We start from the raw sequence: 26,059 nt of genomic DNA, 5'->3' as shown, positions 1-26,059 counted from the left end.
CATGGCTGAGAAAGGCGTGACGGGACGGGGAAGGCAGATTACGCCGCTGGGTCACCTGCTGCCTCCGATTGAGCACCCGTGCTAGTGTTATCCATGGCGTCTGAGGGACCGGCGAGTTCTAGGTCCTCAGCGGACGCCAGGATCTCCACCTCGTCCTCAGACGCAGAGCTGTAAGGTGGCGGTGGGGTGCCACCGCGAGTTCCTTGGACTTAGAGATCTTCTTCTTTGATTTCTCACGCTGCTCCTTGGGTTTAACTGGCTGGGAGTGCTTCAACCGATTCAGTCTCCGGGACTGAGGAGGATCGTGAAGCCCGTCGACCAGCTGATTGCGGGCACTTACCGCCACTGGCGGTCGTCAGCCTTCCCACTGGTGGAAACCTGGGAAGGGAGGGACCAGAGGGACCCCCTTGCGAGCGTGAGAAGCCGAAGAAGTTGGACACTTCTCCGGCTTAGAAGCAGGGACGGACGTCCCTGATGGGGGGGATGGTGTTGCCCCTGAGGTAGGTGGCGCAGGAGCAACCCGGTGGGTAGAGCCCCCCACTGGCAAGGGGGCAGGAGGAGTCTTACTGGTTATCGAGCTGGCTGGAAGTCGTGAAACTGATGGGGCGAGCACAGGTGTTGTAGCGGCGGCGTAGGATGACGTCATTCGCACGGGATGTAATCGGTCGTATTTCCGCTTGGCCCTCAGTATAAGTCAGTCGGTCCAGGGTCTTATATTCCATGATTTTGCGTTCTTTCTGGAAGATTCTGCAGTCTGGCGAGCAAGGTGAATGGTGCTCCCCGCAGTTGACACAGATGGGAGGCGGGGCACATGGAGTATCGGGATGAGACGGGCGTCCGCAATCTCGACATGTGAGGCTGGAAGTGCAGCGGGAAGACATATGGCCAAACTTCCAGCACTTGAAGCACCGCATCGGGGGAGGAATATAGGGCCTGACGTCACATCGGTAGACCATCACCTTGACCTTTTCCGGTAACGTATCACCCTCGAAGGCCAAGATGAAGGCACCGGTAGCTATCTGATTTTCCTTCGGACCCCGATGAACGCGCCTGACGAAATGTACACCTCTGCGCTCTAAGTTGGCGCGCAGCTCGTCATCAGACTGCAAAAGAAGGTCCTTATGGTAAATAACTCCCTGGACCATATTTAAACTCTTATGCGGTGTGATCGTAACAGCAACATCCCCCAACTTGTCACAAGCAAGTAACCGTCGTGACTGGGCAGAGGATGCCGTTTGGATCAGGACCGATCCAGAGCGCATTTTTGACAAGCCCTCCACCTCCCCAAACTTGTCCTCTAAATGCTCGACGAAGAACTGAGGCTTTGTTGAGAGAAAAGACTCCCCATCAGCTCTCGTACAAACTAAGAATCAGGGCGAATAAGTGCTACTGCCATCCTGAGATTTACGTTCCTCCACGGCGTGGCCAGAGAGGGGAACGTTTTCGGATTGTACTTTTCAGCATTAAATTGAGCCCGAGAACGCTTAGAGACTGCTGGCGGCTGGCCGCCAGCGAGAGATGATGTACCACGCTTCATTGCGGGTCATCCGCCCTGATGCCACCTACTCCGACCAAGGGCCCTCCCCACGGGCGCCACCCAGCCGCAGCAATAGCCACCTGGCAGGATGGCCATTGCCGGGAGTCCTGATGCCCCAGGGAGATGGGCATCTACTCCTTGGCATACGTGGGGAGTTAACGGCGCAGGCATCAGTAGAGCGATCCCTGTGTTGTCAGGGGGCTACAACCAAGAGGGTACATGGCGGCCCCACCACAACGGACTGGCTACCGTGCTGGATCTTAGGTGCAAAAATGGCCAAGGTCGTCGTCGCAGTTAAAAGAAACACTGCAGAGTGCAGCGTGGTAATCGCCCAAGAGATCGAAAACGAGCGGGACAACCATTGCAACGACGAGAAATCCGGCTAAAGGTCTAATTGCACGACGGAAACAGTGCACCATGTAAGGCGCCCTTCCCCAATTGGCTCGCTCTTTCGGATAAATTTTGAAAGATGGGGGTCAAACCCGAGGGGACCATCACATAAGGCCGAAACGTTGGAGACTCCTTTTAGTCGCCTCTTACGACAGGCAGGAATACCGCGGGCCTATTCTAACCCCCGAACCCGCAGGGGGTTACAAAACGTATTGCAGGTTAGTTCCTAGGATAGTAACATTAAATTTGCGTTGTAGACGGCACACGAACGTGACGACTAGCCATATTACTCATCAATATAAAAAGACAATATTATGGGAATTTAGCAGGATTACTCAACATGAATTCTGAAATTGGTTGACTGACCGCACAGGTGCTAAACGTCGTCAAGAGCATACGATGTCCTAATCGCATTAGGAATATGAAGATCGTCTTCGACAGCTCGCAACTTTCACATTGCTATCTCCACCCTACTCCAGACAGACTACATATTGAAAAATACAAGCGAGTTCTCTTGCATCGTAAGCTTATTGTAACTAATCTAAAAATTATTGGACAGGAACATTGTCCTATTCAAAAAAAGCTGTCCAGCAGGTCCTCTAATCGCTCCTTGGTACAGTCGTTTGACTATTGAAAATGGTTCCAACAAGTCACCACTAGAAAACACTGCTCTGTACCGCAATAACTCAAGATGCAAAGTAATACCACGATACTACAAATATCAGGGAACACCTTATCACAGATAAGACTGTCCTTAAGGCTTGTAATCTCACATTTATTACAATAAATGACATACCTGAAATGTTACCACTCTCATTATTACGTCAGATTGGTAATGCACGTAGTAAGTTCGTCGTATTCATGATTTCCTCTTCAAAGTAACATACCGTACTTATTATTTAACACAAAATTACATTAAAAATTTAAGTTATTCACGAGCAGCTAGTTGAGAATATGTATGAACTTCAAATGACACGACGAACCGTCTTGTTCCGCATATGGATTCAAACCCAGCTCATGCAGACTAAGCAAAGATTTCGTTACTGACGGAAACTAACAGTCATTCCTGATTAAGCATACAGAGAGTGATATACCTCGATTTTAGTCAGTATCAGTTAGCAAATATCAACTTTAAATTCCATAACGCAAACATGTTTAACAGACGCGAATTCCTACCCATCATCTATTGTCCCTGTTAACGAACTACGAGAGATGTTAAATATTGCTTCTTCACAAGTAACTTACTTGAAATGCCGTGAGGTAAAGCTTTGTGTTGGACACGGATTCGAACCCAGAACCTAATCGGATTGCTATCGAAGCACAGTCAAATGTGACATATCGGATTTTCGCGGCAGTAGCTAGATGTTTTAACTGAAATGACGAGACGAAACATTAATTTTTTCCTTCCCAGGACTCCTACCCGGCACCTATCGCTGTTATATTCTAGAGAAAACGAACGTTAAATATGGGTTTGTTGCGCCAGCAGTAATATGTGAGCATGTTTGAACTAGAAATAATATGACGAAGAGTTCAGCGCTCACTGGGAATAGAGCCCCACACATATCGTTGTTGACTACACACAAAGAGACGTCAGCTACCGAATTTTTCTCCACCAGCTGCTCAGAATAACATCTTGAACTTACAGTCATCTCGCAAATAGTTCTGTGTCTCACTGGGGGTTAAAAACGTCAGATATCGTTAGTGTTGACAACGAATGAAAATACATTAAAAATCAAAATTCTTATCCACCAGCATATAGGTGTTCTCATGCTAGAGCTTGATAATACATAATTAAATCTTTAGTGCCGGGCCAGGATTCGATCCCATTCACGCGCAATATGTGGAGATGTTGAGGAATCTGCAGTTTTGAACAAACAACAAATTGTAGCCGAGCTGTAGTGTCACGAAGGGATCAAATTCCGCGTTAAGGGCGGTCTGAGTTGCATTCCCAGTTCAGAACCAATCTTATCGACATACAGAAGCTCAGATAAAAGATGGAATAAGTGTCCTGTGACCATACATAGCGTTTGTTTCGTCACTTGAAATAAATAACTAGTATCAGAAAGGTTACTGGTGATAGAGTTTCTACATGTCACCACTCCAGACTTTATTGTGGTTCAACCTACCGTCTACTTGGTAGAGAAGGAAAATCATCTTTAATGTGAATTTTCAGACCACACTGCCATTACATCTTCTTCACTTGGTGTAGCCAGGAGAGAATGGACTCTGTCTCTCCCTATCTAAAATTATTGACAGAAGTGGGAATCCAACCCAGACCATAGGTATAACAACCTACCATCCGTCCAACAGACCACGAAATCCTCTTCTCTCATTTTTCTATCGTAACGCCGTTGCGCCACACTGGATGAGAATTCTGACACACAGGCGTCCTGTAGTAATTTGCACCATGTTCAGTAAATTCATTTACTTGGTTGACCGAATCACCATGAACTAGCTGCCTCGGCTACCCAGTGCATACATTCCACTCTATATTTTGTAATCACCGAAATAAAATCACGTAACTGCCACCTACACAGAACTGCCAACAGTGTAGGATGCAGAAGTTTAAATAGGAAGTGTTCCTTTCCACTTGAGCTATTCTATTGCGCTATCTGTTTGTAGAAAACGTCGTTCAGTAAAAAAAAAAGGAAAAGCTGTAACTGTTTGTCTCTCAGAAGTCAAGACCTGGCCATATGCATAATCTCACAGTGCTGTGGAATCAAAAAGTTCTGGAGGAATGGTTGTCGAGCTCTGGAGCTGTTGTAGCTACGTGTCAGCTAGTAGCGTAGATAAGATGTCGCGAGTTCGAATACATTCAGTGCTACATTTTTTAAAACGCAATTCTGCTGTCTGCTGAAGTTGTCAATCTAATGGAACATACTTCCCTTCACTTCTCAACCCAAAGTAGTCGCATGTGGAAAAAGGGCTAACTACTGTGACATTTTGTTCTGTTCAGGTTTAATAGACAGCAGGCAGCAGATGCATCTCGAAGATGTATAGGGAGAGCGCATCGTGCCATAATATGTCAGAAAAGTATTTTCTACATTAGCTGTCGTGTGGTAGTGAGATTTTATTCTTCTTTAAACTTTGTTCGACAGCTTTAACTCAGAACAAGTTTTCTACATGCATGTAATCAATAAACTGCACGTGCATTGTCATACTGTCATAGATAACATCAGAGAATTCGCATATATCGTTGATGATTAATTTCTCTCTCATGTTTACTATTGTTTTAACAACACTAAAGGGAACCTTACGAAAATTGTGCACTGTATTATAAGAAATGAAATAAAACTAACCACGATAACCTTACGACGAAAGTATGTTTTAATAAAACCGAGTATCTGTACACAAATGTGCCTCTATCGACACGAATTAGTAAAATACTACTCACTTAGATTTTGATTGGGTCTGTGTTTCTACGCAAGAGGTATGCAAATGTGGCATTTCATAAATATAGTTACATATTCCTAGAAACCCAAAATTCGCTTGTCAGCAGCGGAAAGAGGCGTTGCCTGTTGTGCAGCATTGTAAGTTTTTCAACATTGCACTATGAGCCGAAAGTATTTTCTTGCGATTTCCTTATTGATGTTTGATCAGACTCCTTGTAGCTCTTTCACAGAAGGGATAAAAACGTTGCAGTCAGTGAGACTGGAACTGCAAACCATAACAGACGCTTCTCCACAGGTCAGCACGTTACCACAGAGCTGGCGAAGAGGTATGGGTCTGAGCGTCCTCTTACGACGGCAATAGTGCCTAGAACTCGTAAACCGCTATTTAAAGGTCGAGATTAGTTGCGATTTCCACCTGCAACGACTTTCCTGGACTGAAAACCGTAAATTTACAATCTTTTGTTACCCTTCAAGTGATAATAACTCAGATTATTCAATGGAAATGACAGGTAAAATCAAGTGAACTTTGAGGCTTAATTCCGTGCACACCAGGAAGTAACTCTTCGATCACAGAGTTGCCAAACATACGTTCCCTTGTTGCCAAATCTCAGTTACAGTACCAGCAGGAAGAAGACGAACCGATGTGATCCTACAGCGGGCTGGGAAGTGACCATAGCTGGTGTCTCCAAGTCGCGGCTGCTACGGCCTGGAATACGTAATGCGTCTGACTCGCTTACTGTAACTAGGTTTAGGGACTGGAGCGTAGTTACTAATAATACTCAGAACTGACTGCAAACCAAGCATCATAAATCAATAACTCTCATTGTTGTTTTTATACTTCTTTAGTAATTGTACTCAAAACTAAGGAACTCATTCACAGGCGTTTTCGTGCCCTGCCGATAGTCGAGCACAACAAACAAATAAAAATAAAAAAGAATGTTTATATATATATATATATATATATATATATATATATATATATGTGTATGTGTGTGTGTGTGTGTGTGTGTGTGTGTGTGTGTGTGTGAGAGAGAGAGAGAGAGATAGAGATAAAAAAGAATGAGAGTGTAAAAAATTGTTGTAAAGAAATTGAATCATGGTATTTAAAGAAATCTTTCATTGTAATGACACGTTCCACATCATTACGAAATGTCGTATTCATGATCTATGGAACAAGAAGTAATGTAATCTAATCTAATCACATCATATTGATGACTAGCCATAAAGAGTCGTGAATTACCGAAATTTTTGCCAATACCAGTAACCAAATCTAAACTTGAAAATAAAAGACGACAAGTTTTGTAATAAACCGTGACTCCTATCAAGACCCTTTCGTCCCTGTTATCTAACCACGAAAGATGTCTGATATACCTCCATTCTGAAGTAACAAAGTGTGCATGCATTTAAAGATGAAGTGCATGATGTGAAGTTCTGTGACGGAGATACAAACCCAACACGTAATCGGATTGTTAACTAAGAAAAATCAAATGTTACGTATCGGTTTTTCTTACGAGCCGCTAGGTGTCTGAATCTAAAATAAGGATACAAACTTTTGTGCCTGAGAGACAATCGAACTACACACCTACCGTGCATCCACGAACGTAGCTTAAGTATCAGTTTTTTATTCACGAACAGTAAGATGTGTACGTGTTTGACCAGAAATAACGACACCTGTTGCGATTGTTGGCAACACATGAACAGACATTAAAAATGCGCGTTAATTTTCACTAGCAGGTGAGTGTGCACTTGATAGAGCTGGAAATTAAATTATGAATATTTTTGTACTGGATCAGGATTCGGACCCACACATTTACCTTTGGAGGAGACCTAGAGAAGACTGCAGTCTTGGGAAAAGGAACGAAATGATTGAACTATACTGTTCCGAGACATTCAGATCCGCGAAAGAGGAGATACGAATGCGAATCACAGTCCAGCACCAAATTTTTCAACGTCTCTAGTTCAATCAAGTACAAGTAAACCAAGAGCCCTGTCCCTTTAAATGGCTATCGGTTCATCAAATAAAATAAAATTTGCTAATGCAAGTAAGCTTACTGGCGACTGTATTTCTGCTTACAATGACTTCCGCTATGTCATTTCCCAACGTAAACTGGCTCTGCCCGGTTGGTAATGAAGGAACGTGATGCTTAATGCGGATTCTGGATTATAACGTCTTTCTCTTGAGGTTACCAGAGATAAAATAAATCTGTTTGTGCCTCTTAAAAGCAAATGCCTGAACCCACGCATTGCACCTGTGATAGTTCGTTCCACCAGACCATTGTGGCCACATTTCCCAGCCCCTGGAGTGTGCTGTAACGGATGATGTGCTTAGCTTACAAAATTAATCACGGTGGAAAATTTGCTGAATTTGTGAAAAATCAAAAAGGGCTTCACATCCAGCCTATGATGCCTAGAAGAGTCTTTACATCCTGCTGACATGAGAATAGCATAATCTCTGTGTCAGAAGCTTGCTTCTACTTAACCATTTAATAGACTCGCATTTTTTCCACCGTGATTAATTTTGTAAGCTAAGCACATCATCCGTTACAGCACACTCCAGGGGCTGGGAAATGTGGCCACAATAGTCTGGTGGAACGAACTATCACAGGTGCAATGCGTGGGTTCAGGCATTTGCTTTTAAGAGGCACAAACAGATTTATTTTATCTCTGGTAACCTCAAGAGAAAGACGTTATAATCCAGAATCCGCATTAAGCATCACGTTCCTTCATTACCAACCGGGCAGAGCCAGTTTACGTTGGGAAATGACATAGCGGAAGTCATTGTAAGCAGAAATACAGTCGCCAGTAAGCTTACTTGCATTAGCAAATTTTATTTTATTTGATGAACCGATAGCCATTTAAAGGGACAGGGCTCTTGGTTTACTTGTACTTGATTGAACTAGAGACGTTGAAAAATTTGGTGCTGGACTGTGATTCGCATTCGTATCTCCTCTTTCGCGGATCTGAATGTCTCGGAACAGTATAGTTCAATCATTTCGTTCCTTTTCCCAAGACTGCAGTCTTCTCTAGGTCTCCTCCAAAGGTAAATGTGTGGGTCCGAATCCTGATCCAGTACAAAAATATTCATAATTTAATTTCCAGCTCTATCAAGTGCACACTCACCTGCTAGTGAAAATTAACGCGCATTTTTAATGTCTGTTCATGTGTTGCCAACAATCGCAACAGGTGTCGTTATTTCTGGTCAAACACGTACACATCTTACTGTTCGTGAATAAAAAACTGATACTTAAGCTACGTTCGTGGATGCACGGTAGGTGTGTAGTTCGATTGTCTCTCAGGCACAAAAGTTTGTATCCTTATTTTAGATTCAGACACCTAGCGGCTCGTAAGAAAAACCGATACGTAACATTTGATTTTTCTTAGTTAACAATCCGATTACGTGTTGGGTTTGTATCTCCGTCACAGAACTTCACATCATGCACTTCATCTTTAAATGCATGCACACTTTGTTACTTCAGAATGGAGGTATATCAGACATCTTTCGTGGTTAGATAACAGGGACGAAAGGGTCTTGATAGGAGTCACGGTTTATTACAAAACTTGTCGTCTTTTATTTTCAAGTTTAGATTTGGTTACTGGTATTGGCAAAAATTTCGGTAATTCACGACTCTTTATGGCTAGTCATCAATATGATGTGATTAGATTAGATTACATTACTTCTTGTTCCATAGATCATGAATACGACATTTCGTAATGATGTGGAACGTGTCATTACAATGAAAGATTTCTTTAAATACCATGATTCAATTTCTTTACAACAATTTTTTACACTCTCATTCTTTTTTATCTCTATCTCTCTCTCTCTCTCTCACACACACACACACACACACACACACACACACACACACATACACATATATATATATATATATATATATATATATATATATATATAAACATTCTTTTTTATTTTTATTTGTTTGTTGTGCTCGACTATCGGCAGGGCACGAAAACGCCTGTGAATGAGTTCCTTAGTTTTGAGTACAATTACTAAAGAAGTATAAAAACAACAATGAGAGTTATTGATTTATGATGCTTGGTTTGCAGTCAGTTCTGAGTATTATTAGTAACTACGCTCCAGTCCCTAAACCTAGTTACAGTAAGCGAGTCAGACGCATTACGTATTCCAGGCCGTAGCAGCCGCGACTTGGAGACACCAGCTATGGTCACTTCCCAGCCCGCTGTAGGATCACATCGGTTCGTCTTCTTCCTGCTGGTACTGTAACTGAGATTTGGCAACAAGGGAACGTATGTTTGGCAACTCTGTGATCGAAGAGTTACTTCCTGGTGTGCACGGAATTAAGCCTCAAAGTTCACTTGATTTTACCTGTCATTTCCATTGAATAATCTGAGTTATTATCACTTGAAGGGTAACAAAAGATTGTAAATTTACGGTTTTCAGTCCAGGAAAGTCGTTGCAGGTGGAAATCGCAACTAATCTCGACCTTTAAATAGCGGTTTACGAGTTCTAGGCACTATTGCCGTCGTAAGAGGACGCTCAGACCCATACCTCTTCGCCAGCTCTGTGGTAACGTGCTGACCTGTGGAGAAGCGTCTGTTATGGTTTGCAGTTCCAGTCTCACTGACTGCAACGTTTTTATCCCTTCTGTGAAAGAGCTACAAGGAGTCTGATCAAACATCAATAAGGAAATCGCAAGAAAATACTTTCGGCTCATAGTGCAATGTTGAAAAACTTACAATGCTGCACAACAGGCAACGCCTCTTTCCGCTGCTGACAAGCGAATTTTGGGTTTCTAGGAATATGTAACTATATTTATGAAATGCCACATTTGCATACCTCTTGCGTAGAAACACAGACCCAATCAAAATCTAAGTGAGTAGTATTTTACTAATTCGTGTCGATAGAGGCACATTTGTGTACAGATACTCGGTTTTATTAAAACATACTTTCGTCGTAAGGTTATCGTGGTTAGTTTTATTTCATTTCTTATAATACAGTGCACAATTTTCGTAAGGTTCCCTTTAGTGTTGTTAAAACAATAGTAAACATGAGAGAGAAATTAATCATCAACGATATATGCGAATTCTCTGATGTTATCTATGACAGTATGACAATGCACGTGCAGTTTATTGATTACATGCATGTAGAAAACTTGTTCTGAGTTAAAGCTGTCGAACAAAGTTTAAAGAAGAATAAAATCTCACTACCACACGACAGCTAATGTAGAAAATACTTTTCTGACATATTATGGCACGATGCGCTCTCCCTATACATCTTCGAGATGCATCTGCTGCCTGCTGTCTATTAAACCTGAACAGAACAAAATGTCACAGTAGTTAGCCCTTTTTCCACATGCGACTACTTTGGGTTGAGAAGTGAAGGGAAGTATGTTCCATTAGATTGACAACTTCAGCAGACAGCAGAATTGCGTTTTAAAAAATGTAGCACTGAATGTATTCGAACTCGCGACATCTTATCTACGCTACTAGCTGACACGTAGCTACAACAGCTCCAGAGCTCGACAACCATTCCTCCAGAACTTTTTGATTCCACAGCACTGTGAGATTATGCATATGGCCAGGTCTTGACTTCTGAGAGACAAACAGTTACAGCTTTTCCTTTTTTTTTTACTGAACGACGTTTTCTACAAACAGATAGCGCAATAGAATAGCTCAAGTGGAAAGGAACACTTCCTATTTAAACTTCTGCATCCTACACTGTTGGCAGTTCTGTGTAGGTGGCAGTTACGTGATTTTATTTCGGTGATTACAAAATATAGAGTGGAATGTATGCACTGGGTAGCCGAGGCAGCTAGTTCATGGTGATTCGGTCAACCAAGTAAATGAATTTACTGAACATGGTGCAAATTACTACAGGACGCCTGTGTGTCAGAATTCTCATCCAGTGTGGCGCAACGGCGTTACGATAGAAAAATGAGAGAAGAGGATTTCGTGGTCTGTTGGACGGATGGTAGGTTGTTATACCTATGGTCTGGGTTGGATTCCCACTTCTGTCAATAATTTTAGATAGGGAGAGACAGAGTCCATTCTCTCCTGGCTACACCAAGTGAAGAAGATGTAATGGCAGTGTGGTCTGAAAATTCACATTAAAGATGATTTTCCTTCTCTACCAAGTAGACGGTAGGTTGAACCACAATAAAGTCTGGAGTGGTGACATGTAGAAACTCTATCACCAGTAACCTTTCTGATACTAGTTATTTATTTCAAGTGACGAAACAAACGCTATGTATGGTCACAGGACACTTATTCCATCTTTTATCTGAGCTTCTGTATGTCGATAAGATTGGTTCTGAACTGGGAATGCAACTCAGACCGCCCTTAACGCGGAATTTGATCCCTTCGTGACACTACAGCTCGGCTACAATTTGTTGTTTGTTCAAAACTGCAGATTCCTCAACATCTCCACATATTGCGCGTGAATGGGATCGAATCCTGGCCCGGCACTAAAGATTTAATTATGTATTATCAAGCTCTAGCATGAGAACACCTATATGCTGGTGGATAAGAATTTTGATTTTTAATGTATTTTCATTCGTTGTCAACACTAACGATATCTGACGTTTTTAACCCCCAGTGAGACACAGAACTATTTGCGAGATGACTGTAAGTTCAAGATGTTATTCTGAGCAGCTGGTGGAGAAAAATTCGGTAGCTGACGTCTCTTTGTGTGTAGTCAACAACGATATGTGTGGGGCTCTATTCCCAGTGAGCGCTGAACTCTTCGTCATATTATTTCTAGTTCAAACATGCTCACATATTACTGCTGGCGCAACAAACCCATATTTAACGTTCGTTTTCTCTAGAATATAACAGCGATAGGTGCCGGGTAGGAGTCCTGGGAAGGAAAAAATTAATGTTTCGTCTCGTCATTTCAGTTAAAACATCTAGCTACTGCCGCGAAAATCCGATATGTCACATTTGACTGTGCTTCGATAGCAATCCGATTAGGTTCTGGGTTCGAATCCGTGTCCAACACAAAGCTTTACCTCACGGCATTTCAAGTAAGTTACTTGTGAAGAAGCAATATTTAACATCTCTCGTAGTTCGTTAACAGGGACAATAGATGATGGGTAGGAATTCGCGTCTGTTAAACATGTTTGCGTTATGGAATTTAAAGTTGATATTTGCTAACTGATACTGACTAAAATCGAGGTATATCACTCTCTGTATGCTTAATCAGGAATGACTGTTAGTTTCCGTCAGTAACGAAATCTTTGCTTAGTCTGCATGAGCTGGGTTTGAATCCATATGCGGAACAAGACGGTTCGTCGTGTCATTTGAAGTTCATACATATTCTCAACTAGCTGCTCGTGAATAACTTAAATTTTTAATGTAATTTTGTGTTAAATAATAAGTACGGTATGTTACTTTGAAGAGGAAATCATGAATACGACGAACTTACTACGTGCATTACCAATCTGACGTAATAATGAGAGTGGTAACATTTCAGGTATGTCATTTATTGTAATAAATGTGAGATTACAAGCCTTAAGGACAGTCTTATCTGTGATAAGGTGTTCCCTGATATTTGTAGTATCGTGGTATTACTTTGCATCTTGAGTTATTGCGGTACAGAGCAGTGTTTTCTAGTGGTGACTTGTTGGAACCATTTTCAATAGTCAAACGACTGTACCAAGGAGCGATTAGAGGACCTGCTGGACAGCTTTTTTTGAATAGGACAATGTTCCTGTCCAATAATTTTTAGATTAGTTACAATAAGCTTACGATGCAAGAGAACTCGCTTGTATTTTTCAATATGTAGTCTGTCTGGAGTAGGGTGGAGATAGCAATGTGAAAGTTGCGAGCTGTCGAAGACGATCTTCATATTCCTAATGCGATTAGGACATCGTATGCTCTTGACGACGTTTAGCACCTGTGCGGTCAGTCAACCAATTTCAGAATTCATGTTGAGTAATCCTGCTAAATTCCCATAATATTGTCTTTTTATATTGATGAGTAATATGGCTAGTCGTCACGTTCGTGTGCCGTCTACAACGCAAATTTAATGTTACTATCCTAGGAACTAACCTGCAATACGTTTTGTATTTCATAATCGGAACTATCTGCATTAACCGTCATCAGAGCAATGTCAGGGAACAGAATGCAGCAGTGCCTTGGTATCTACTTGGGGACCTGCTTGAGTCGTGTTCTAAGGAAAGGGTAGTTGCTGGTTCACATTACATTACACTAGCGAGAAGTACCGACTTTTCCTTTTCTCTGCAAACATCCCGAGCTAAATTCAGTAACTAAATGCTAAGAATATATTTGCATTGTGCCAACTCAAAGATCAATAGATATGGATATAGATATAGCCATTCTCGTTCTACGTTGGAATAAACATTATTCATTATTTGATTGTTCTTGTTACGATTGTTATTGTCATTCTCTCACTAGCAAGAGTTTTCACATTCCTATTTGGTATCGATGCACATGAAGAGTGGCTATGAAAGAAGGGAATACTGATTGTTACGTCATGCAGAATACACTCATTTACTTCTGCTCCTTGTGATCAACGCTACAGGAGAAGTGAGATACATAAAGTTGACAGTGTGAGGACAGACATGCTAGCACAACTCTGCAACTACACAGTGTTACCAGATAAAATGGTGCTGGGGAATCGAAAGTGTAGTACGGACTTTGCCACAGTAGCAGACAGCTGCTAATTTCGGACCATGACCGTGGATTACACTTCGGTCAGTGCTGGTTAGAGTGTTGCAACTGTAAATGGAAGGCTTTGTTTGACAGTCTTGTGCTGATGCTGTCTGAATAAATTATGCCATTGGATAAAAAGCGGTTTAGTTTTGAGACCTAACCCACAAGGGGAGAAGGCACAGTGGTCTGCTTCAGGATTTCCAAGCAATAAAACACAAAAAGCAACCCAGGAAGGGTTCGAACAGCTACTTTCATGCAGAGACATGCATTTGGAATCTGTTGATCGTTACGGGGTCAAACAAGAGGGTAACATTACTGAAACAATGATCAGGCTACTTAGTATATAAGATAGCATACAGATTTCAAGGAGGAAACGTATGAAGACGCAGACTTCCTCGTTATCAATATGTGCGGCATATCTTTCGTGTTAACGAAAGTAATATCCCGCTTTAACTCTTCTTACGTCTCAAATGAAATGAATGCCATGAGGAATCGAATATTTGTTGACTGCGTCTCTCCTTCCTTCCATCCGTACCAACATATTTCTTCATTCTCGTGGTAATCGTGACATTCTTTTTGTATGCTGCAAAAGATTGCACGTGGACAAATTCGACATCGAGGTGCAAAGCGTTTGGTATCTTACATTATATTCAATTCGAATAAGCTTCAGATGTATTTTTACTTCGTTTGTATTTGTAGATGATTATGAACGTTACGGAAAATTATCTCACATGCTTTATGTTGAATGAGAAACATTGAATGACCCGTTTTGCTTTCCCTACGTTGAAATGATATAATGTCGGCGTCAACAGCCTTTTTCCACGCCGGAAGCTGAAACTTGTATCATTCTGGATTAATGATAATTGAATGTCGCAAATGTAGACATAGCCCACAAGGCGACGTCAGAAACCATCAGGGGAGAACGCCGCATAAAAACCAAACGTGCGCGCGCGTCTCCACTCTGAAGGACCGTATCGGAGAATCACGGCAAGCATTTCGCTGAAGAGCTGCCTCGTAAGAGAACCGAGAAATGGCAGCGTCGTAGCAAGTATTTGTCAACACTCTGATAGTGCATTTACTTCCGGGTGTAGGCCGGCGTTACCTCGCTAAATTCACTTGACATTCGTTTTCCACATCGAAGACTCGTACGATAGAATCCACTGTAAGATGAGACACTTAGAAAGTATAATTAATTTCTGGACTCCAAGAACGGCGTTCTTCACATAAGTAACACCTGTTTGTGTGTTTTAAGGTTGCGTTTTGAGGCTCAGGCAACATCGCAGTGACTATAGTCCGTCTGTGGTCGCCAGCGTGTCGTTAGCTCAGAGGTTATTCGTCATATTGTAGCTTTTCTAACGCGGGACATTCTGAATCGGAATACTCCCCTTTCATTATTAGTTCCGGGACGTGACTATTTTCCTCGGACAAAGACCAATGCTGTGAATTGGATTCGCGGACATGCCATTCACTACCTAGTTGGACAAACTGTAGACTGTACTCGATTTTTGGACATACCTCAACGACCGTCATTATGTCGTTGTCCGCCACCCAAAATACAGACAATTTTTCTGGAACTTCCTTGGGAGTGCTTTCCACGACCCGCCTCGCAGCTGGAATGTGTTAAGCCAAGAGTGAAAAAGGTTTCCAGTTTGAACCAATGAACATTTCTGAACTACTGAACGGAACACACCAATTTCGAGAAGACGTGACTCAACATATTACCAGCGGGGCGCAGAAGGAGTCTGATCAATTACACAACAAAGATAAACAAAACAAAAATCAAAATAAAAATAAAATTCAGAAAAAGGAAGATTTTGTTTTGTTTGTAATGATAGCCCTAACCTTGAATTCCCATATTTCCCCTGGTATATAGGCAGCTCTGGGGGTAGGTTTAGTCAGGAGCCAACGCCTGAAGTGGACTAGATAGGGGACTTATGACCACAGCAGTTGAGTCCCATAGTGCTCAGAGCCATTTGGACTAGATATTTTTTTTAGTTATAGGATGAAAAGTGGCGGTGGCACTTAGTTTCTTTTTTAATTGCCATTTTCCTAAGGGGCTTTAAAATAAGAGAGAAAAAAGGGGTAATCGTCAAAAAAAGTAAAAGAAAAAAAGCAAAATTAAAAAAAAGGGGTTCCCTTGTGCGTTGCGGTGGTCGTACTGTATGACATAGCACTTCCAATGTCGGTGGAAGCCGCTGACTACAACCTTTTATTTTCCATTTTAATTAATGGAGTTGCAAACGGCTAGTAAAAATTGTTTGTACGAAATCTGAAGAATGCCTTTAAACATCAATCTTCGTCCGATTCGACTTAGTAAATTAAGTTAATATCATGGATGTCTGCTTTACAAATGCCAAGGTGCTTCACTGTAAAATAGATCCTGAAAAGATTCAAAGCGACTGTCAACGATATAAATTTGAGTTTCGTTCGTCATATAGATCTAACATGTCAGAAGGTTGTTTATGAAGTGCACATGTTGATTAATATAGTTCCCCTCTTCTAAATTTTTGCAGTAGCATTTAACTGTAGACGTTTTCTAACACCGGTGTTAGCAATTCCTTTCTGTTCTCTGAAACCTCCAAAACGACAAATTTTTCTGGTCTAAATCTGATGACCTTAACTATCACTTCCGATCAACATTAAATACTTCATGAACCCATACATGGAACTCCAAATGTGCAGTGTTCCTGCACTGCTACAGAGCATGCATTGCAAGGTATTCACACAGTTTATCGCATAGAGTTACCATAAGGAATGAAACAAGAACCGTAATACACTTTACACCACAGACGCTCACCTCGGCTTGACTAAAACATCCGAACATTGACCAAAAGTTGCACAAATAATTGAGTTTGAAAGGAAAAGAAATGAGGTATGAAGCATTTATAAATTCATCGAATGTAGCGACGTGGTTTAATTTCGTCCCAGTCTATAAAATTAATTTCAGGCCATACTCAGCTCTTGCCGATTAATGTAATATAATACCCGCCTACTAATCAGGGCGTCTGTCTCCGTTGCTTTTGAGTGTGAATGGAAATCGTAGAAATTTTCTGTGGAGCAACATTTAATAATAAAGCGTTTTAAATCATCAAATGCGATGAGCGGGAGCAGGCGCTTTCGATAAAGAACGGGGGAGTGCAGCGCCGCTGCTGTTGCCACGGCCGCTGCCGGTAGCCAGCAAATGGATCCCGGAGCTTTGCCGCATACGGAGTCCAGAGGAGGACAGTCTGCAGGAAATCTGGCGCGAAATCGTTACTGGATAAAATTTTGATATCGGTGTGTCAGAAAGCGAAATAGATTGAATCTGCGCTACCATTACATTCACGTCTTCAGCATTCAGACAGAAGAGGCTATAAAAATATTTTATGCCAGCTGGTCTCGATCCACTGACATTACGAACAGAAACAACGCACGCTACCGCTTTTTTTTTTTTTTTTTTTTTTTTTTAATGGAACTAAAAAAAAACAAGTGCCACCGCCACTTTTCATCCTATAACAAAAAAAAAAAAAAAAAAAAAAATCTAGGCCACTTCAGGCGTTGGCTCCTGGCTAAACCTACCCCAGAGAGCTGCTTATATACCAGGGGAAATATGGGAAATCAAGGTTAGGGCTATCCTGAAAAACAAAACATAATCTTCCTTTTTCTGAATTTTATTATAATTTTTTTTTGTTTTATATTTATTTATTTATTTTTTATCTTTATTTTTATTTTTTTTGTGTAATTGATCAGAGGCCTTCTGCGCCCCGCTGGTAATATGTTGAGTCACGTCTTCTCGAAATGGATGTGTTACGTTCAATTGTTCAGAAATGTTCATTGGTTCAAACAGGAAACCTTCTTCTCTCTTGGCTTAACACATTCCAGCTGCGAGGCGGCTCGTGGAAAGCACTCCCAAGGAAGTTCGAGAAAAATTGTCTGTATTTTGGGTGACGGACAACGACATAATGACGGTCATTGAGGTATGTCCAAAAATCGAGTGCAGAGTCTACAGTTTGTCCAAATAAGTAGTGAATGGCATGTCCGCGAATCCAATTCACTGCATTGGTCTTAGTCCGAGGAAAATAGTCACGTTCCGGAAATAATAATGAAAGGGGAGTAATCCGATCCGGAATGTCCCGCGTTAGAAAAGCCACAATACGTCGAACCAAGTGCCAAACCTCCGCCGCCGGTCCGCAAACAAACCGATGTTCATCATTGTCTGGCACTCCACACGTGGAGCATAGAGGTGATTGGGCGAGGTGGATACGATGAAGGCGAAATTGGTTGATTTGCTTACCATTGACAGTTATGTACCAGACAGATTGAACATTCGTGTCAAGGTAACAGGCGAACACCGCGCGCCATACATGACGCCAGTCAACCTGGGGGAACTTTTGTTCAATCGGGTTAGGTGGACGACCTAATTGGAGGACATTGTATACTGCCTTTGTCTTGAGCAAAAGCTGTCTTGGTAAGGTGAGGCGTAGATAACTGAGTTCCAGAAAGAAGTACCGCATATAATGGAACTGGGCCGGAACATCCGAGATGATCACTGGGGCTGACAGTGAGACCGGCGAGTATGCCGACAGGAGGAGACCAGTGAGGCTCGTTGGGCAACGTGTCCATACCGCCATCTGGGAGCTGACAAATAGGGCGCGAGCTCTATCCGGCACGTGAAACAGACCTATCCCACCTCGTTCACGGGGAAGAGTAAGGGTCGCATAGCTAATTTTGAACAACATCCCAGAGCTGACGAAAGATGCCATCGCTGCCAACATGCGACGTGCCACAGTAAGCGGGAAAGGTAGAACTTGCGCTACATGGGGAACTCGGGATGCGATAAATGTATTGACATATCGAGCTCGTTGGAGAATATCTAGGGATCGAAGGCGATGGTCCATAAGACCCGCTCTGATCATTAAAAAGAGGCGTCGGCAGTTGATGGTGGCTGAACGCCGGAGATCAGATGAAAAATCTATTCCCAAACAACGAATGGTATCAACGGTGGTGAGAGGTGTAACGCACTCTACGGGAAGTCCCGTGCCAATGAACATAACTTGTGACTTACGTACGTTTAAAGAGCTACCCGACGCCTCACCATAAGTCGCTACCCACGTCAAAACAGCTCGAACTTCGTCGGCATTACGTAAACAGATGACGACATCGTCAGCATAGGCCGTGCAACAGAATCGGTAGCGATCTATGGACAACCCTACCAAACGTTGTCTTAGTCCACATAGCAAGGATTCCAAGGAAAAGGCGTACAAAATTGCTGATAGAGGGCAACCTTGACGTACGGATCGACCTATTATTATCGGTGGAGTGAGTCTGCCATTGTACAGAATCCTGGATGAGGCACCCCGCAGAAGGCGCATCACTACCGTGATAACGGCGACCGGGAAACCCATATGGTGGAGAACGGCCGTAAGGAACGAATGGTCAACCCTATCAAAAGCTTGACTGAAGTCCAAAGACGCAAGTGCCCCAGAGAGGCGTTGTGCCTGGGTAACGGCGATCATATCCCTGTAGCGTTATAAAGCCGTGCGAATATTGTTGTCGCCTCCCAAAGATGCTTGGTCTGGCGACACAACATAGCGGGCAACGTTTTTAAGTCGTGCTGCCAAAAGGCGAGTGCAGATTTTCATATCACTGTTAAGGAGGGTGAGGGGCCGATAATCACTGATATTGTTGCCACCGTGCGGTTTATGTACAGGAATAATAATTCCTTCCATGAAAGCGTCCGGCACAGGTACTTCCGGAGACATCAGTTCCCGACAGATGGAGGTGAAGGTGGACTGTAACAAATCACGGAAGGTGCGATAAAATTCGAGGGGAAGACCGTCGGGGCCCGGCGAGCGATTGATGGTTCCTGCCCGGATCGCATCGCGGACTTCCTCATCAGTCACCTCCGACATCAAGTCAATCGCCGCATCTCCTGGGATACCACCGAAGTTGAGCTGTGAGACTTCCTCGATCAACTCTGGGGAATGTGGAACTGCGGCGTAGAGCTGCCGGTAGTGGGCGTGAAGCACATTCCCTATGGCAGGTTGGGTTACGTAGTGACGCCCTTCTTGATCCGTTAGGACGTGAATCAATTTTCGGCGTCGATTTTGTCGTTCTTTGATGATATGGTACATCGACGGATGTTCATGAGGCATGCGATCAGCAGTACGAGATCGTACTATCGCCCCTTCCAAATGCCGTCGCATGAGATTGGAGATTTGGGCCTTAGCTTGGTTCATCCTTGTATGGCGCTCAGGGGAGGCTGGCATCGTGGAGCATTCTCGTAGGATCCTGTAGTAAAAGTCCATAGTGCTCTTCCTCTAGGCGACAACATCTTTGCCATACCGGATTAAAGTTTTTCGAAGAGCAGGTTTTGCACACTGGATCCACCAGGATATGGTAGACGGATACGTGGGTCGGCGTCTATTACATGTGATCCAAGTGTCTTCTATTAGAAGTCGACAGTCAGGTGAATTAAGAAGTGCCGTGTTCAGTTTCCATAAACCACGTCCGTGCCATACTGCCTGTCTTGTGAGAACAACATCACAGAAGTAAGCCTCATGGTCTGAGAAAGCAACAGGCCAGATTTCAGCCTGTCGAGTGTGTTGAATTAGGGATCGCGAGATGTAGATGCGATCCAGTCGGCTAGAGGAGTGCGCAGTGTGGTACGTAAAGCCCAAAAGATCACCGTGAACATGTCTCCACGTATCGACAAATTGTAGCCGCGTGACGACTGTTTCCAGAGCTGCGCATGGTGAGTGACGCGGCAATTGGTCCTGAGGTCGCTGGGTGCAGTTGAAGTCTCCACCCATGATCCAGTCATCGTGTGGTCCCATAAAAAGGGGTGTGACTTCATTCGCGAAGAAGGCATTGCGTTCACGACGGTAGCTGGAGCCCGACGGCGCATAAATATTGATGATGCGTACACCAAAGAGAGTAAGGGCCATACCTCTGCCGCTGGGGAGGTATAGGACATCTTCGGCAGGAAGACCTTCGCGTAAGATGATGGCAACACCACTACCGGTGTCCGAAGCGGGAGAAAGATGCACCATGAAGCCATGTGGTGGTGAAAAATCGGCGACATGCACTTCCTGAAAAAGCGCAATATCTATGTCCGCATCATAAATCATATCGCGGAGCAGCGCTAGTTTGTGGGGCGCACGAATGGTCGCGAGGTTAATCGTTGCGACACGATAATGCTGGTGTTGGAGTCCCACAGGCACAGGCGGGACTTCTTCTTCAGGAGCGAGAGGTCGTCGATCTTGCCGGTCCGCTGAAGAGGCTGCTATTGTGGAGAGTTTGCGGGCGCGGGCGCAACCGATGGGGGTGCCCCATCATCAGCAGCATCTGCCCCAGTCCCTTCGATCTCCACGTCGTCCGCCCAGGAGACTGATGCTGCGGTAGGGTATCGGCTGTGCACGTAATCCACGTGGAGAGGAGACGTAGTTTTCGTCTCATCGGATAGACGCTCTTCAACGTCGACCTGTGGGGGCGACGGCGTCAGTAAGGAGGGGTGTTCGTTGCCAGTGGTCGCCTGTGGCGGGTCTTTCGCATCAGCCTTTCGGTCATCAAAGATCGGTTTGTCGTCCATCTTCGGGTCTGCATCCCCGGTATCAATCGGTAGAATGGATTCATCAGGGGGTGTACGGCTACGTTTCTTCCTCTTTCGTGTCGACCCTTGTTTTCGAACAAGTCGTTCAGAGTCCGATTGCGGGTGGCTTTCGTCTGACTCCGGACCAGTCTGAAGGAAAGCAGAAGTAGGTACCACTCCCGGATCAACGTCCATCTCAGTAGCATTTTCAGTCACAGTGCTGCGATGATTCGGCAGGTTAGGATCTGGCGTCTGGGGCACCTCAGAAGGAATCTCAGGAGCGGTTGCATCTACCTGATCAGACGACGTCAGCGGAGCAGGAAGACTCTGTGTAGACGTGCTACCTTCCTGGGCAACCTTGGCGTATGTGACAGGGATCTGAGTCATCACCGCTGGGGACGCTTCCTCGCCGACCGGCGTCTGGATCAGGCGGCGTCGCATGCAGGCGGATCTGACGTGGCCTTCTTGTCCACAACCCGCACATGTTCGGGGTTGGCCGTCGTACATGACAATGGCTCGCACCCCGCCAATGGTCAGGTATGATGGAATATGTTTTTTCAGTTCAATTTTGACCTGACGCACACCATTAAGGACATGGTAGGTCGTGAAGGTTTGCCATTTTTCCTCTACGTAGCCGATGACGTTACCGTATGGTTGTAACGCAGAGACAACTTCGTCCTTCGGCACTTCAAAAGGTAGTTCAAACACCCTAATCGTGCGTTGACCGTACTCTGCGAGTTCAAGTGTTACGGCGCCGACGTGACCATCAGAGTATTTGAACTTAAGTCCATTGGCATGGCGGCGAATAACATCTTCACACACCTCGGTGTTTGTCATTTTAATATGAACGACACTACTCGTGATCGAAAAATGGATTCCGATAACGTGGTTAGGATCTAAACGAACTTCTTCACGTATGAACGTTTCAACTTCATGTGCACGAGGTCGCGCATGTTCAGCTGGGAAGGAAACTTTAAGGGTCGCACGGCGGTAAGCGCTCGACATGTTGTTCACGGTGGACGGACGCAAGCCTGAAAGCTACGACGCGGATGTAAACAACGCCTGCAGCGGAGCACTGGCCGGCGCGCGGGGCCGTCCGCACGCTGCCACGGCTGAGAGCCGACTGACCGCTAGACCACAGGCGTAATCGGCCTAGTGTTTCTCTATCATGGGACAAGTTTTCCTCCAGGAAGTGCCGCAGTCTGCAGTGTTGCCAGATTGTGCAGATAACCGGACTTAGAGAATTAGTGAGTTGGCCAGTTTTATTGTCCCATGTCGCGATCGGCGCGGACTTAGCCTCTGAAGCGGCCGGCCACCGGTCGAGTTTTATGTCAAAGAGTGTACGTTCCGACTTGGTGCGGAAAGTATATGAGTGGTACTCACGTTATCGATGATGCAGACCAGCGAGACGGTGCTGCCCTCGCCAACATGGTACTCGCGTCGGCCAAGGATGACAGCTCTCGGTACCACCACGTGGAGGTTGAACAAGTGAGACTTTGTGCCGCTGCCTGTCGGCACCTGTAAAGAGGTCATAGTTAGATTCCAAATATTGTCTATTCGCAAAAAGGGGAGCTGAACAGTTTATTTACCTGTGATTATTGTGTAGGACGATTGTTTACGTTTATCGAATAATCAGCTGTTGTGTCACTAATGTTCTTCACGTAGCGACAAAACGATCCATACAGAACAATAAGTCAACTGAAGACATATGTTTGACACTTTAATCATGATCACATATTGGGGAGAGAGTTGTTCCTTGCAATATTTCTAATAGTTACACCTCTAGGCAACCTTGTAACAGAAATGTAAAATGCTTTATTATTCCATATTTAAATTATAGCAGTCATTTTGTGCATCCTTCAGTCTTTTTCTAAAATTACAAAAATTACTCCAGGAAATTAAGTTTTTTCGAAATTTGAAAAATTATTTCAAGGTACAACATGGTCGTGTACCTAGGAACAAATATACTACTCAAATTTAAAAGAGTTGCCGCCGAGAAGATCTTGTCAGTAGTGCATTTAATAATCTATATCTTACGTTATTACTCTGCTACATACCAATAGCCACCAAGTGAAATTAAATTATGAAGAAGTAGTGTCGAAACTCGGTTAAAAATTAAAAACATTTTGACTTACGAGCTACTGGCAATTAGCACAAATTGTCGTTTTCATGACAGAGAAAACTGCTAAATCATTAAAAAAATCAGTTCATCTGCAAATATTACGTGTTGCATCTGTAGGTACAAAATGATGCACAACCGACCAAGTATGGCTTAATCGCCGACATGTTACATGACAAGTTTTAAAAACAGGAGAATACAGAATTTTACTCACCATAAAACTCTGGAACTGAAGAATTAATAATATCCTGCTAATAGCTTTAATATATTATTCAGCACTTAACTCGTAATGGTTCCAAACGCTGCACAAAACACAACCTCATGTCAGGCAACAACAAAAACAGTAGAAAATACCGGAAAACTGCTAGTGGTGGTGTGTAGTGCGCATTCCTTCAAGTGATTCTAAGATCAGTCACTAGATTGAAACACCGATTAGGGAACATCTACAACTACATCTATAATCTGCAAACCGCTGTGAGGTGCATAGCAGAGGGTACGTCCCATTGTCCTCGTTATTAGGGGTTTTTCCCGTTCCATTCACGTATGGAGCGCGGGAAGAATGATTGTTTAAATTCCTCTGTGCATGCAGTAATTAATTTAACCTGCTCAAGATCACTGGACCCTTGTGTGAGCGATACGTGAGAGGGGCGGGGGACGGGGTTGGAGGGTTGCATATTCCCAGAATTATCATTTAAAGCCTGATCTTGAAACTTTGTAGGTAGGCTTTCTCGGGATAGTTTAAGTCTATCTTCGAGAGTGCCAATTCAGTGTCTTCAGCACCTCTGTGACACACTCCCAATGGTGACACAGACCTGTGAGCACTCGTGCTGACCTTCTCTGTGTACGTTCATTATCATTGTATTTGGTGCTGGTCCGTCATACTTGAACAATATTCTAGAATAGGTCGATATTTGTAAGGCAGTTTCCTTTGTAGATTGATTGCATTTCCCTAGTTTTACCAGTAAACCGAAGCCTACCACCTGCTCTACCCACGACTGAGCCTATGTGATTATTCCATTTAATATTCAAATGGTTCAGATGGATCTGAGCACTATGGGACTTAACTTATGAGGTCATCAGTCCCCTAGAACTTAGAACTACTTAAGGACACCACACACATCCATGCCCGAGGCAGGATTCGAACCTGCGACCGTAGCGGTCGCGCGAGTCCTGACTGAAGCGCCTAGAACTGCTCGGCCACTCCGGCCATTTAATATTCGTACAACGTATTACACCCAGGTATGCGTATAAGTTTGCTGGTTGGGGTATTGATGTTTTATAGTCGTAGGTTACTAAGTTTTTTCGTTTTGTGTGTTCCTAGGAATCTATCCTCCAGGTTCAAGTCTCTCCTACTATATAATTGCCGGCCGCTGTGGCCGAGCGCTTCTGGACGCTTCAGTATGGAATCGCGCTGCTGCAACGGTCGCAGGTTCGTATTCTGCCTTGGGCATGGATGTGTGTGATGTCATTAGGTTAGGTATGTTTAAGTAGTTCTAAGTCTAGGGGACTGATGACCTCCGATGTTAAGTCCCATAGTGCTCAGAGCCATTTGAACAATACAATTCAAAACATTCGATTTCGCCTTACTACTATCATCAGATCTGTTACAAAGTAGAAAAAATCACTAATGTGAGAAAAATAAGTTCAACTAGCTGAGGGATAAATATACTGAAAATCCCTGAATACATAGAGAAGATAATCCCACTTACAGCATTAAAAATATTCTAATACAAATATCAACGTGAAACAGTCTGTACACACTAAATGCATAGGCCGGTCGGGCTGGGCGAGCGGTTCTAGGCGCTACAGTCTGGAACTGCGCGACCGCTACGGTCGCAGGTTCGAATCCTGCCTCGGGCATGGATGTGTGTGATGTCCTTAGGTTAGGTAGGTTTAAGTTGTTCTACGTTCTAGGGGACTGATGACCTCAGAAGTTAAGTCCCATAGTGCTCAGAGCCAGAGCCAACTAAATGCATAACAAGTGCTGGGCTGGGGGTGCCTTACAATTAAATATACATATAAAAAAACATAGCTATAGCCAGCTGAAGGCACTGTTAATGAGGTATGTGAGTGATTAGCGTTATAAAATCAACAGGCCAAAATGGAATATGCATAATCATTATGTAAAACGACGTGAAGCAGCAATACGTGTGTCTAACAGCAGGTCCTAAAATGAAACACAACATGTAGATATAAAACACACACTTAAAGTCCGAATACAACGTGTAAAATGTAAATAAGAGTCTCTTAAGAGGAAAAACCTGTTAGCATGACAGAGTAAATAGAACAGGAGAATATATGAAAGATTGTTAATAAGAGAATGTGATTAAATTAGTAACCTCGATTTCGATAACGCACTCAGAGAACAGCCCAGTTGGCGCTCCTCGCGGCCCTCTGCG

At 43.6% G+C, this 26,059-nt stretch overlaps 1 protein-coding gene across 1 annotated transcript in view; it reads right to left on the bottom strand.

The window, feature by feature from the left end:
* Positions 1-26,059, bottom strand: part of LOC124620108 (hemicentin-1-like) — a 125,366-nt gene that overhangs the window by 32,636 nt on the left and 66,671 nt on the right. The window contains exon 4 of the mRNA XM_047146777.1: positions 22,925-23,059. Coding sequence (XP_047002733.1) covers positions 22,925-23,059 — 135 coding nt within the window. The remainder of the gene's footprint in view (positions 1-22,924; positions 23,060-26,059) is intronic.

This window comes from Schistocerca americana, chromosome 6, assembly GCF_021461395.2.
Source record: "Schistocerca americana isolate TAMUIC-IGC-003095 chromosome 6, iqSchAmer2.1, whole genome shotgun sequence".
Classification (NCBI taxonomy): domain Eukaryota; kingdom Metazoa; phylum Arthropoda; class Insecta; order Orthoptera; family Acrididae; genus Schistocerca; species Schistocerca americana.
The sequence above is the reverse complement of the archived record's forward strand: the minus strand, read 5'-3'. Positions and strand labels throughout refer to the sequence as shown.